Source organism: Lichenostomus cassidix, chromosome 3 (assembly GCF_008360975.1).
Source record: "Lichenostomus cassidix isolate B80296 chromosome 3, HeHo_3.0, whole genome shotgun sequence".
Taxonomy (NCBI): Eukaryota; Metazoa; Chordata; class Aves; order Passeriformes; family Meliphagidae; genus Lichenostomus; species Lichenostomus cassidix.
In genome coordinates, this window is record NC_139483.1 from 93,851,192 (window position 1) to 93,865,932 (window position 14,741).

The window sequence follows — 14,741 nt, forward strand, 5'->3', positions numbered from 1 at the left end:
AATATGCTTTTAAACTATATTGTAAATTCTACATTGTGGTGACACAGCCACTACAGTTTGAGTTGTGGAAAACATATTTTTTTGTAATCATCATTGATTTTACATTATAGACCATTAGCTAAACCCAGTGTGTTTCATCAGACACGAAGGCATAGCCATGATGGCAGCAGCAAGTGTCCAGATTATTGGTTTAGTATGCAGCATAATGCACTTCTAGAGAAAATTCTCTGATTGTCCCAAATTTTGTGCTTGTTTCAGTTCAGAGTGTTTGGTATTGACCACATAATTCTCCTTCTCTCATTTACTTATGTGGACAGTCTTGATTGTTTTTCGAGACTGCAAACAGGATATAATTGCTTTGTGCTCTTAAACTGTAAAATGTATTGGCTAACACAAATGAAGTATCTGGGGACATTGCAGTATTCATCTCTGCTGTGGAATGGGCAATGGGTTTTGTTGACCTGGCAGTCAACAGTCCCATGGGAAAGGTTTAGCCTCTGCTGCTCCCTGGAAGGGAATTTTCTGTGCTGCCAAGTTACAATCCTCCATTTACCCAGTTTTATTCCTTGAGGTTTTATGCCTTTTCATTTCACTTTTCATTTTTAAGCCTTGAGCTGTTAACTAGCACTGTTTCAAGAATTTTACCTTGTATCTAGAATTTAGTCTTTCCTTTTTTGCCTGAATACTAGTCTATGTATTTTATTGTAACTTTTGTTACAACTGAGCAGTCTTCTCAGAAGACTTAGACAAAGTTACACAACTGTGCTGTTGTGTCATGCAGTAGATCACAGATAGATGAGTATCCAGGAGAATGATAATACCTACCTACCTGCCTGCAAACCTTCCTCATGCACTCTTCCATCAGGATCTCAGCTTTTGCACAAACATTTTCTGGTTCAGTAGGCTTTGCTTTTTTTGCCCTGCATTTTTCTGGTTTCACCTCTACAGAAATTCTTTCCAAATTCATCTCTCACATTCCCACATCTCTTTCTTTACTGTACTTTTTGCTATATTGCCACTTCCAGCTGATCTTCCCAAAAGCAACAGCTACTTTGACCACCAACAGAGCCAACAACACGGGGCCTCAGGAAAGCAGCACTGCCTGCTGTCCACATGAGCCACCCTCATCACATCTGTGGCCCGCAGATCATCTGGCTGGAATGTGTTGAAGCATAAAAAAATGCAGCTGCCTTGCTGCAGGGAGTTGGAGCATGAATCCTACTGCAACCCCTACACAGGCAGAGTAATATCCAAGGATTAGCACTGAGGGTTGTCCTCCTGCAGGAGGTTGAGGACCCAATCTCCCTGTGTTACACCTTGTTTGGTTGCTGCTGGGGTTCTACATTGATTCCAGTTTCGGGGACCATTGCAGTAGCTGTAAATAAGGTCTGCCTCTGCATACTGGGGCCTCTTGCAGCTATTACTGGCAGCAGGAGCACATCACAGTGCAGCACTAGTGTGCCCTAGGATAGGCTGCTTAGGGACCCACAAAACAGAAAGCTTTTTATACTAATTTTCCTTGGGCAGTTTCTCTTCCCTTGAAAGCATTTGGTTTGGAAGACCAGTCTGATCTTATTTAAAATCCCTGAGGCTTACAATATGGGTGTAAGGAGCCTCAGCATCAACTGCTTTGATTCATGATCTCTTTCTGTTCTGCCTGATCACACATGCCTTTTTTGTCCTGTATTCAGCTGGGATAGAATAAATTTTATTTTTAGTAGCTGGTACAATGCTGAGTTTTGGATTGAGTATGGAAATGATGTTGATAACACACTGATATTTTAGTTATAAATAAGTAGTGATTTCCCTAAATCAAGGACTTTTCACTGTCTCATGTTCTGCCAGCAAACAGATGCACAAGAGGCTGGGAGCAAGCATGGCCAGGAGAGGTGACCCAAACTGGCCAAAGAAATATTCCATGGCAAAGAAATATTCCATACCATAGAATTTCATGCTTGGAATATAAATTGTGTGGAAGTGGCTGGGAGATGCCAATTGCTGCTCAGGGATGGGCTGGGCATCAGTCAGCAGGGGTTGAGGAATTGTATTGTGCATCACTTGTTACTCTTGGGTTTTATTGCACGCTGTCTCCTTTCCATTACTATTATTATATAAGAGTTCAATTCTTAAACGGTTCTTATCTCAACCTCGAGTTTTATTTTTTTTTTTTTTCAAATCTCTTCCCCATCCCTAGGGGCTGGCATGGGGTGGAAGAATGGGGTTGGGAAGGATGGTTGGGCAAATGGCTGCATGGTAAATAGTTGCCAGCTGAGGTTAAGCCATGTCAGCTTGCTAATACAAACATGCTCAAAATTTCTCCACTTGCTTCTGAGTCAATCAGACACAGTGGACAAGGCATGCATCCTTTGAATTTGTCCTCTTCTGCTCTGCTGCGACTGGAATTTCAAACTCACCCTCTTCCTTCTATCTCCAATTGAAGTATGCTACCAATTTTCTAAAACAGCCCAATGGCCCTAACACAAGCATTGAACTAAAAATTGTTCACATTTTTCACTGTTGGTGTATGTATTACTAACATCTTAAATAGAAGTTTAGTATTGAGATGCCCAAGCTAATGTTCAGCACCTCTAGACATGTATGTGCCAAGGATAGGCTACTTTGGATTGCTTTGTGATGGTTTTGAACTGCTTTAATTCAGTTAAATTACAAATTTAACAGCTATTACAAATTATATGCATATTTTTTAATACAAAATAGGATGAGAAGTGGGGTAAAGACATTCAAAGCAACTTGTAGCATGATTTTTAAAATAAATAGTGAAATATTTCCTAAGTACTGACTAGTGAACTATTATCTTTTATCTTCCAAAAGAGATGAAAAATTTATTTTTAAAAAAGCTCTTTTTTGTAACAAAGGTACATTTGCAGTAGCAAGAGCTATATTGCAGAAATCAAGTATATTGTATGCAGTTTTTCTTTCTTTTTTATCTTTATTTCCACTTCTCATAATACTGTTTTTGTTAACATTGATTGCATTCTTCCAAGCCTCAAGCTGTGGGCTTAAAGATCATATATAAGACTAATACGCCTTGTTTAATACTATCAGTCTTGGAGGATCAGAGCCTTACTTTTAATTAAGTAATACATTTCATGACATAAACGTGCTCAAATTCCACCCAAAAAAAAAAGTAAAAAATTTAAAAGTTAGAGAATAGACCTCAAAAATGTCATTGTTTGTATCTATGCAGAATTGTTTGAAGTTTCATGACATTATTTGCATTAACTCTCTAAAGCGGGAAACATGCAAATTGCAGATTGGAATAATGTTATTCCTAGGGACAAAACTAACTCAAACTTCATTTTAAGGAATTGTATTAAATTCTAGGCACAACTTCTTTAATTACAGCAGTCCCTGTAAATTTGTTCATGGGGAAAGGAATTGCTAAGTAGTTTCAGAAAGCCCTATTTCTCTTTTGTGGAAGAATAATGAAAAGTGTGAATCACATTTTCCACATAATTTAATGAAATCCTTCATTAGTGAGAATTGACATTTGCATTCCATACTAAACAAGTTTTCTATGCATGGAAAGTAGCTCTCTTCATTTGTTTAAAATTGCTAGGAATCTATTACCTTTGTCGGATGAATAGTGATTGGTATTTTCACAACCAAATCATTTTCAAATGAAGATTACAAACAGTATGTTAAACCAATTGCTGGAAGAGAATATAGCTTTTTTTTTTTAAGTACTACTATCAATTATAATCTACTCCTTCTGTAATCCCACAGCTGAACAGACAGGAATGTTATTTATAGGAGATGCAATAATACAGGTCAGTAAATGTTCACTTTTTTTCTGCAGACATTTGTTTCATACTTGCTTTTATTTCAGTAATTAACTTCACATTAAAAATCATTTTCTCCCTATCGTATCTGTTTTTAGGTTAATGGTATAAATGTAGAAAGTGCTACCCATGAAGAAGTGGTAAGTCATTCCACTTTGATTTTTTATTGGTGTACAGAATATCTTATGTCCAAACTGTTCTGTCTCTAGCCTTGTTTCAAATGAATTTACTCTTTTTTACTATAAAGATGGTGCTATAGTCAGGTTTATAATATATTTAATTATTAAAACTTTTCCAGATATTTAATTCTATTTTGAAATACAATTCACCACAATGTTTGGTCTAACCTGAAACAAAATAATTTATTGCATAGTGGTCAGGTTTTACTGATTTTTTTCATTTATCAGATTGACTGTATGAGAACAAAGCCAGTTCACATTCACTTGATGTGCTATGCTTTTCCAGTCTGCAGTGCAAGGCGATATAGATAAAAATTGTTACCCCCTGTTGCCTGTTTATGGCAGGCATCAGTTGGTTCACTGACAGCTGTGTCTCAGAGTAGCATCTGTAGCAAACCATAAATGACATGGGCTTTGACAGTCTTATCAGCAAGACAGAAGCTACACGGGCAAAGGAATTAACTTCCTTTTATTACTTGGAGGTGATGTCTCTAGGTCAAGATAAAATGTAGCTGCATGATCTTGCAGTCCTTTTCTTGGTGTTGATTAATACCATCAAGCTGAATCTCTTACAGACAATCTTAGTAAAGCACAATCAGGTCTATTGTGTATTGGTGAACTGCCCTCCTGCTGTTTGTATTGTTATTGCACAGAAAAAAAATTAAACTTCCTGAAAGTTATTCCTCACACAATGGTAAGTTACTTCCCTTAAGGATTGCTTGTAAAAACCAAGTGCTCCCAAACTCTCAATGTAACACCACAGAGGTGAGGAATGAGAGACAAATGCATAGTGCTGCTCCTTTCCCTGTACATAAGAATTCAGTAAAAGCATTAAGCAAAGTTTCCTGGAACAACTGTAAGTCATATGGCTGAGGGAAACCCCAGAAGGAGTAGAGATCACAATGGGCTTGGAGATAGAACTGCAAAGAGACTTTGCTACTACCACAGCTTGTTACTGTAATCACAATGGGGTTAAAAAATGTGTTGGTAGTAGAGGAAGGAGCTGGTTCTATGAAATGAGGTGGGCTGTTGCCAAAGCTGCTGAGAGAATGAAAGATTTATTATTTCCTATTTTATCAAAATTATGTCTTAGCATTTATATGAAATAATGGTTGGGATAAAGTCCTCTTTATTTGAGTATGGTGGGTTTGCAATTTCAAAGAAATATTTTAAAAAGAAGGTTTGGGCACCAGAAACACCACTGATGAAGGTATATAACATATTAAGCTTGTTACAACATATTAGGCTATTAATATAGTAATATGGTTATTATTTGTAGTTGTCCAGAAAGCAGGAGGTTAAGGATGGAGGACTCATCCAACTTTTAGAAAATCATACCTACATCTTCTCTCTCTGTAGAGGATGCCCTGTTTTCTAAATGTCACTTAAATGAGAGGTGCTCCAGCACATCTGTTCAAATGACACTCATCAATGAGGCATTGTATGTAAGGCATTCTTCGTTCACTCTGGGCTCAAGTTTACAAAACCTTGTTAACATCATACAAAATACTTAATGGGAGCCTGTCAAAGGTTATTGATTCATTCTTTTGGCTTGCTCTATATGCATCTGGCACCATGGTCTCTTAAAAATTCAGTCTTCTACTTCAAAGTGGGACTTCTGAAACATCATCCTCCAATACAGTTTGAAGACACTTCTTGCTGCTTCCATTCTGGGTGCAGGAGACCTCTTTTTCAAACACCTAACTCAAGGTTATGAATTGTACTGTGTGATCCAAGGGACTGTGTGCTGGGTCCAGGCTGAGACCACATTAATTTTCTTCGTGGCAGACAGTATGGTGTTGTGTTTTAGTTTGTGGCTAAAACAACATTAGTAACATGCCAGTGTGTCTGTTATTGCTGATCATTGCTTGCAGGCCATCAAGGCTTTCTCTTTTCCTCACTTTTCCCCCTCTCAGTGAGTAGGCTGGGTGGACAAGAAGCTGGAAGGGAACACAGCCAGGAAATCTGACCTGAACTGACCAGAGGGATGTTCCATACCATATAACATCATGCTCAGGAGTAAAAATTGTAGGGAGTGTTTCCTGGAGGAAAGAGCCATTGCTCAGAGACTGGATGGGCATCAGGAGGTCATGACTGATTGTCTTTTCATCACTTGTTTTGTTTTTTACCTTTGTCTTTACTTAAGTTATTAAATTGTCTTTATAATGAAATTGTCATAATTGTGAAAGATTTCTTGCTTTGTTCTTCCCATCTCTCCCATCCTGCCAGTGGCGGGGGGGAATGGGAGTCAACCCACCACAGACTGGTAAAAGGGACACTGCTGGCAAAGGTAGAGATTCTGAATTACTCCACTAGTCCAACCATAGTGATAAGCCATTCGTAGAGAGAAGAAAATATGTTTCTTGCTTTTTCTGATGTTGAACTGATGGGTTTTTTTCTGTTTTCTGGTTTGATTATTTTATTTTTTAAATTCTAGCTCTAACAAATATTTTCAAAAATTTTCTTTCAGCTTTTTATTTTGTTTGTTTCACAATGGCATTCCTTGCTCTTTAGACTTCTTCCTCTGTTATTAATTTCTGCCATTTTAGAATGTCTGCTGGTTCACCCTTGTAGGATGTGAGGAGGTGCACTCAATAGGCACAAACTCAGAAAACCTAAATTTCACAAAACTGAAGCTTAAGTGTAATAGTATGTCAGTATGGCTCACAGGTATTGAAGACTTACAACCCATTGGGGTTAATTCATGGTACAGAATGCTACAAAATCTGGGAACTTCAGGAAAGGAGGCCAGTTTGTTCTGTCTGTTACTTACTATCTTCATTCCTGAGATGTTTATGTAGTTAACTGCTCTTGATTGTACCAAATACGTAGTTTTGTTTCTTGACCCTTGAACTTCAGCAGTGTTAAAAGGTGATTACTTCTCTGCAAGCCAAACAATTAGGTACTCTGTCAGCAGCAATTTAACAACAAACTGGCTCTCCTGTCCTTCACTTCTAATACTAGAATTTGCTTTTCTCCACAATTATTCAAGCTTCTACTATCACACATTAGTTCTGGCTAAGCATATGGATAGAGTAAATAATTCTGAATCAATGCCAAGAAAAGTTCTGCTTTTGCAGTAGGTAATAAAATAGTGTGGAAAATTGAAAATAATTTATTTTCCTTGAACATTAATTTTATTTTTATAAATATTCTACTGGTGTGGAAAGACTGTGAATGCATAAAATTTTAATTCAGAGATTAATAGGGTTTCTGTATTGTGTATCAAATGGAGGAAATATAATTTTCTTTCCCTGATGGCTACTTGGATTGTCACCATGCATAACACGAAAGGAGCAGTCAGTTCTCCTGAGCAGAGAGAAAGAGAGAAGCAAGGATTAAGGGTATTTTGGTTGAAGTTCACAAAGGTGCACCACTTGGAATTCTTTTAGTTGGACTTCAATTTGCAAGGTATTCACAATAATCAGTGAAAGGAAATGAAGCACAAGGTGGCAGTTTTCTAATATAATAGAATTTTTCAGATTCATAGAATCACAGAATCATAAAATGCCTTGGTTGGAAGGGACCTTGAAGATCATCTGCTTCCAACACCCCTGCCATGGGCAGGGACACATTTCACTAGACCAAGTTGCTCTAAGCCCTCCTGGGAGCAGCCTCCTTTAGGGTCTGGAAGGTGCTCTGTCAGGTGCTCCCCCAAGTCTTCTCTTCTCCAGGCTGAACAACCCCAACTCACACAGCCTGTCATTATAGGAGAGGTACTCCAGCCCTCTAAGCATCTTTGGGGCCACCTGATAATCAGAGAGCTGAAAACACTTCCTGGCATTTCATGGTGTGGGGCTGGGTACTCTTCTCTCCCTGTACTTAGTGAAAGAGGAAAATACAATTCAGAAAGATTCTTGAGTCCCTGAGGTGAGCACTGCCCTATGCTGAAATGCACTAGAAGTACCTGTTTGTTTTGACCACAAGTAAACTGTAGCTGATATGATGGAAAAGCATCATTGGTGCCTTTCAAGGTGCAATTGGACAGGGTGCTACATAATCTCATGTAGGTTCATTTTCTCACGGGATGTTGGGCTATATGATTGTTTGAGGTCCTGCAAAACCTGGGCTGTTTTTTATGACTTTTAGGATTAGTTCAAGTGTAAGTTTGTATGGCATTATTCCTGTTTCAAGACAGTAAATTGATTATTTCTATTAACTAGAAAATGCAGGAGAGAGAGTTTAGTTATTCAAAATGGAAAACTAGGTGCTGCACATTATTTTTTTCTTACTGTTTCTTATTCATGTATTTTATAGCAAATTAGGATGTTTCACACATTTTTAGTATTTCGCACAAATGTTAATATATTTGGAATTTTGCTCATTGATCCAGGAAAGTACTTGAAAACATTTATTTATTTTTTATTTATGAATATTCTCACAGAAGGACATTGCTAAATAAACAATATCCATTAAAACAGAGAACCCATTCAATGGGAATAATTTTATATTATCAGAATTTGAAGAGCTTTTAGCCAGTAGTTTTTTGTTTGTTTGTTTTTTTAATCTTTAATACTTCAGGTGTTTATTGTAATGCTATTTAATGTTTCATTGGTATGTCTGGCAGGCAGTGATGAAATTGTGCTTCTGTCGGGTTTCCCGGCCCGAAATCCAGTTCAGGATCGGGGCAACAGGTTCTCGGCCTTCTCAGGCAGCAGCGGCTCGCCCTTTGGGGTGGCGGGTAAAAGGGGCTGGGGAAAGCTGCGCTCCTGCAGGAGCTGTGGAGGTCTGGAGATCAGAGGCGGTCAGAAGAAATGTAGGCAATTCCGAGCGGGGTTAAAGGAGGGTTTATTGAAGGACGGGCAGGGAGGTCTGGAGCGGGTCGGGAGGAGCTCGGAAAAGCACTGCTCTGCGCTGTGCAGAGGTTTTAAGGCAACGGAAAAGGGGAGGGGAGAGCACGAAGTGACCAATGGGGTACATGGAACAGTTGATTGACAACAGCTTGGTTCAATAGGGATACAGAAGGGGAAGGTTCAAAGTTCGAAGCAACCAATGATATAAAACTTGCCGGAGGAGCAAAGGAGAAACTTCTAGAATAAGACCTTATAGGGAACGGGGGAGGGGAGAGAAGCAGGGCCAATAGCTGAACATACTGGTGCATATTAACTACTCTTACAGCAAAGGTTCCTGGGAGTGCTCTTTCAAGTCGCCGTGACCAAAGAGCTAATTCAATTCCATGGCTCATCTGGGCCTTCACCGTGGCACCCTGAACTGGGGGCGCTCAACTGCGCCAAGGCAACCGCAACATGCTTCATTAGGCTGATTAATTGAGATACAAGGAATGAACCTGAAAATTCTTTATCTTCATTGAGATACCTTTTATTATCATTTTTCCTTGAATCCGTCATCCAGTCTGCATTAGCTATTTTGGAATTGAAGTTCTCTGCATGATTTCCTGAAATTCAGTTCCTAATGGTGGAACATAGATTATGAATTTCTGCAGTTTTTCCTGTGGGAATTTTTTTTCAGTTTGAACACGTTTTTTCACCCAAGAGGAAAAATGTCAAGAAGTCAAAATGAACAGTGTAATTCAAGTACAACAAGTATAAAATGAGAACTTGATCACTTAAATGAAAGGAAAATGAATATTTTTCTGCACAGACAAAGTGTTAATGTTTTCATTTCTTGGAGATCTGTCTTAATGCTGCCAAGATGAAACTTTACAGTACTTTTAGCAGTGCTCTGCATGGTTTACTTGAATAGGTCCTCCTTTGTACTGCAAATTTTTATTTTCTCAGCATAGAAGAAATATTCTCTTAATATTGGAAAGGTAATTCTACCAGATCCAGAAGAACCAGTAACTGAGTTTTTTCTCACATCATGTGGAGGTTGTGTGATTCCTCTGCATGTCATGAAATTTTGTTGATTTCTTTCTTCAGCTGCATGGCTCTCCCATTTTCTCGGTAATTTCCAGAGTATGCTTTTAGTTTGTTTAGATAGCTTTTTGTTTGTTTCAATTACAGTAAACTATTTCTGTTGGGAGTTTAAAAGTGATATTATAAATAATTTTAGTCTAAATGAAGTTGAGCATCTTTATTCTGTATCCCTTGCTTCCACACTCACAAACTGAAGCAAAAGTAGTGTGTTTCTCCCATTCAATTTTTTAGACACACTTGAAGAAAAGGTGCATGCTTCTAAAAAGCATTGTAAAAATGACCAGTTGCCAAAAACTAAATAAAATTTTAGACACTTTCTGAAATAGCCTACATACATCACTGCAAAGTTTAGCTGCAGTTAATCTTACTATATAAGTTAAAAAGAGTTTGTAGTGCTCCAAAGAAATGTATTAGTAGTGTCTTACATCACCTCAATGTACTGTTTCCAGGAATTGTCCTGTTTTCAAGCAATGCAGATGTCGTGGAATGGAAATAAGAAATCAGACCCTAAAAGTTATATTGCACACATAGAGATGTGTGTGTGAATTTTTGTTAGAGTGAATGTTTTGTCACAGGAAACCTAAAGAAATATGAAATAGAATAATCAAACAAAATAGTCATTATGCTTCCAGAGGGATGACAAGCAAATCCCAGGGAAATGTCAGTGAGGAAAAAAAAAAGGAAGAGCAGTAGGAATGCTCAGAATGTCAGTTCCAGTGACTGAAAGAGCTTTTCCTGATTCTTTCCCTGATCTTCTGCTAACAACTATTAAACAAAAATATATATTTTTAAAAGAAAAAAAAAACACCAAAAAACAACTGGAGTTCACTAATCTAGAGGCAAAGTTGTTTCTTCTCATAAATATGGTTTTAGAGGGCTGCATTAATCAAAACTTGTAAAGCAAGTAAAACCAAGGTACATACTTTCCCTACTTGGACATTACCACTTCCCTCTTCCAAATCCTCTCTGTTTGTTGTGGCTGAAGAGAGAGGAAGAAGAAAATGGTGGAGATCTCTCTAGAGTAACTTGGCAGTACTATGTTGTGACATAATTTAAGTGGATCCCTCCTTATGGCTATCCAGTGAATGTTCCTTTATTTTTTCCAAACTCTTCTTATGTGAAAGGCTTTTAGTCTTTTGAAGACAAAAGATGTTTGTAAAGAACAAAGGCAAAATCTTTAGCATCTTGTACTTTTGTCACTCTAGTTAATTTCCAGTACTGACCTACATTGTCACTGGCTATTCAAAAAGAAATTTACAGGGTTTTAAATATCAATTTTTCCATGACAAGTTTCTGTGTATGAAATTTCACTAGTTTGTGATTACATGTCTTCCCAATACGTTGCTGTTACAGTTTTCTTTAAAGAGTAATGGTATCTTCAGTGGCATAAGGTTTTGATGTGCTCCAGACTAAGAGACTGTCTCCAGTTACACAAACACGTGTGAACAGAAACAACACAGGTAGAATCTATCAACCATAAGTATTATTGACAGGGAGCTTGCTGAAACGATCTCAGACTGACCCCTTGCCTTCTTTATTTTTAGGACATTTACATTTGGGATCAGACAAAGTAAGCATATAGATTTGGAACCATTTTTAAGTTACTTTCAAGCGCAATGCAATTTTGGCACACAGCTGTTCAAGATACTGCATTATTTCTATAAATAAGTTTTCATTGAGAAGCTCTTTACTCATGAAAAATTCATGTAGTTTATGTTTGGTTAATGCATTTTAATACATTTATAGAACTACAGACACACCAAAGAAAAGATATCAAGCTTTTGAAGATTTTATTTTCTTAACTCTATCTTGGTAGTTGTTCTCAGAGTGTTCCTTTGTCATTGTCTCAGTCAATTCTGAAAGAATACTTTAATCATCTATTATGTGGACAGCAAATACCTGTTAATGCTGAATATCTGCAGTACAGCTGAATGCGTCAAACCTGAAGCAGGAACTGAAAGAAGTGCGCAAACTCTTTTACTGAGCAGCATTTATTAAAGAGTTTAGTCACTTTCATTAAGACTTACTGTGTACTTTAGAATATTTGCTGCTGCTACATAGGTGGGCAGAAAGAAACATCAATAGCAAGAATGCTAATATGTGACATTAGAGTGCAGAAAGAAGTTCAGCTGCACATAGTTTTCCCTGTTCTTTCAGTTATCCTATGGAATTTTCCTGAGCTATTTTCATGGCGATTTAGTCACAGCAGAACAGGAGTTATTGTGACAGTGAGACAAACAATTTAAAAAATGATTTTCACCTTGCTTGGATGAAAATTATATCTAAGTTTAAGGTAATTTCTCCAGGTGCTAATTTGCCTTAAGTGTTCTGTATCCCAGCACTGCATAAAAATTAAGCTACATAAAATCGTCAAATTATGGTATAACTTTAAAACTTTGTGGAATGTACAATTTGTTCTCATTGTTTCCAGATGCTCTAAGAAGTGTGATTATTTCCTCACTGAATGCATCTGGCAGCATTCCTCGCTAAGAAACAAGTTATAGGATACTTTTGGTCTCCGATGTCTTTCACATGCAAATGATAAAACTCACATGCTTTAAAACATGATTTTGCCATTTCAGTTTGCATCCATTTGCACCTTTACTGTACTTTTGTAGGGGACAGAAAAATTTCAGAGAAAGATATTTTTAAAAAATGGAGCAACGTTAAGTACCCATGTGAAATGTACACCTCAAAATATTACACAACATTTCTAATGTAATTGTGGAAATCAACTTTATTTCAAGCTCTAAATATGTTAAGAAAGCATCCACAGTTAAGTAATTCCTGTTGCAGTGCTACTATTTTACCTCCATCATTTCACAAGCACTTAATTCCCTGTGTTAGAGAAGCAGCAGGTATTCTGGCATTATGAGCATTTAAAATGTGCATAATCTTTGAGCACAAAAGCAGAATTACTATAATTAAAATTGATGGAAGAATTCAGCCACCTGGCAGAAAGGAGCTCTAGGAAGAATTGAAGTCTTTGTTAAGCTGTGGACACAAAAGGTAGCACTTAGGTAAAGCAGAACAGTGTGGCTGGACAACCAAAATTTTAAGCAGTTATTACTAAGGGTAAAAAGAGTTAAGATATTTTTTTAAAAAGTGTCTTTTTTTAACCCTTTTAAATTTCTAATTATTTCAATAATGTTGAAAGACATACAAAGGATTCATAAGAAATTATACTAGCCACTTTAGTCATAAATAGAGGGGGACTTTCTTCCATCTCCTCCTCCTCCCACCTGTACAAAACTCAGTAGCTAGATTAAATATGTAAACCAAAGGAGAAACTTGGAATGAGACAAAAGGATGCAAGCTATCTGTGGGTAAGTCAGCAGCAGGGGGTATCTTTGAAAGGGTTGGTAGGAAAAGAAAAAGCTACTTTATAGCTTCAGGAAAAATATTGTATTGTGTCCCTTATTATCCTTGATAATCAGGATGAAGACCTATCCACTCCTGCTCCCTTTGATCCTTATATGCTGTGCCCAAACTAGTCTAACTCTTCATTTTTAGTCACTCTGCTTGATTTCCACTCTAGCTTGGCTAACTTCTCTGAAGCAGTATCTCCTCCATCTCATTTCTTTCTTACACCTTCCTTTTGTTTTCTAAACAATGTTTTGTGCTTTTCACTAATTTACTGCCTTATATTAGGTGACCCTCAGTATTTCATTAGGGTATAAAGAACTCTGAAGTGCTACACACTCTAGCTCAATGTTATTTATACAACATAGCTGCAAGCTAATAGTGTACACCCTGCTGATTCTGAATAGATTACCTAAAGAAATGTTTCTGAAAGATTAGACTTACGCTGTTTACATAAGTGAAATTTGGTTATTTTGTAACTTTTTTGAAATGGAAAGAGAAATAGAAGTTAAATAGAGGCCTTAAAACTACATAAAATTAACCCACCAATAAAATTGTTGCATTTCTGTTCACAAGAGAGATTAAGTTCTTTGAGATCACTGTATAAACTTTACATATGTATTGTTTCTCTTCAAAAAGTTATTGACTTAATGGGAGTGTGATCTAAATAAGTGAGTGGTGTCTTGCATGGGAGAGAGGAGTTTTATGTGTTTGTGCAGTTTGACAGACTTTAAGATAGCTAGTTCCCCAAGACTTAGTCCCGTTCGCAAGATTCTTTGATATCTGGCCGATTTCTCTAAAAATACCATTTATTTGACACAGAACATAACAAACATACAAACATAGAACAGATTGACACACATAAACACACAATGAATACATAATTGCAACACTACAATAGTTAAAAATGCAATTATGGGGTAAAACCTTGCTTGAACTATAATGCAAGTTGAGAGATGCTTGCTTGAGCTAGCTGAAATGCAAGTTAAGAAAGGTACCTGTAAGTTAGCCAGAATAATACAATTTAGGAAACTCAATGATCTCACCAAATCCAGTTTTTGGAGCTGGAGATGCATCAGCGTCCTCACTCAGTTCCAGGGAAGTAACCACAGAGCTTGCGTCCAAGCTCAGGGGAGAAAGCTTTACTTTAGGCTCCGATGTCCATGTAGAAAGCTTCTACTTTTGCTGAGTTTTTCGTGGTGTTTTAGAGGGAAAAAGAGTGTGTATTTGTGGTCACTTGAAAATTCTTCACATTCTCTCAGTGTCTCACTCTGAGTTCCAGACGGCAGCATTGATAGTCTGGATTAAGCCATTGACTTAATCTGAGCCATCGATCTCAGCCAGCAATCAGGGAGAGAGAGAAGGGGGGGAGGGGTGTTTGCCCTGCCACAAGTGGGTCTTAAAGATGTCACTAATATTTCAGATTCTTTTGTTTACCTGATGAATTGAGGATGATAGCACCTGCTCTTGTTCTTTATTGTAGAGAACAGACAAAACACTCACAGAGCAGGAGTGTATTA

The 14,741-nt window shown here is 37.4% G+C and overlaps 1 protein-coding gene across 1 annotated transcript in view; it reads left to right on the plus strand.

Annotated features, from left to right (window-relative positions):
* The window catches only part of SNTG2 (syntrophin gamma 2), a 194,157-nt gene that overhangs the window by 86,838 nt on the left and 92,578 nt on the right, over positions 1 to 14,741 (plus strand). The window contains exons 6-7 of the mRNA XM_085056753.1: positions 3,748 to 3,791; positions 3,902 to 3,943. Of these exons, the coding sequence (XP_084912879.1) occupies positions 3,748 to 3,791; positions 3,902 to 3,943 (86 nt within the window). The remainder of the gene's footprint in view (positions 1 to 3,747; positions 3,792 to 3,901; positions 3,944 to 14,741) is intronic.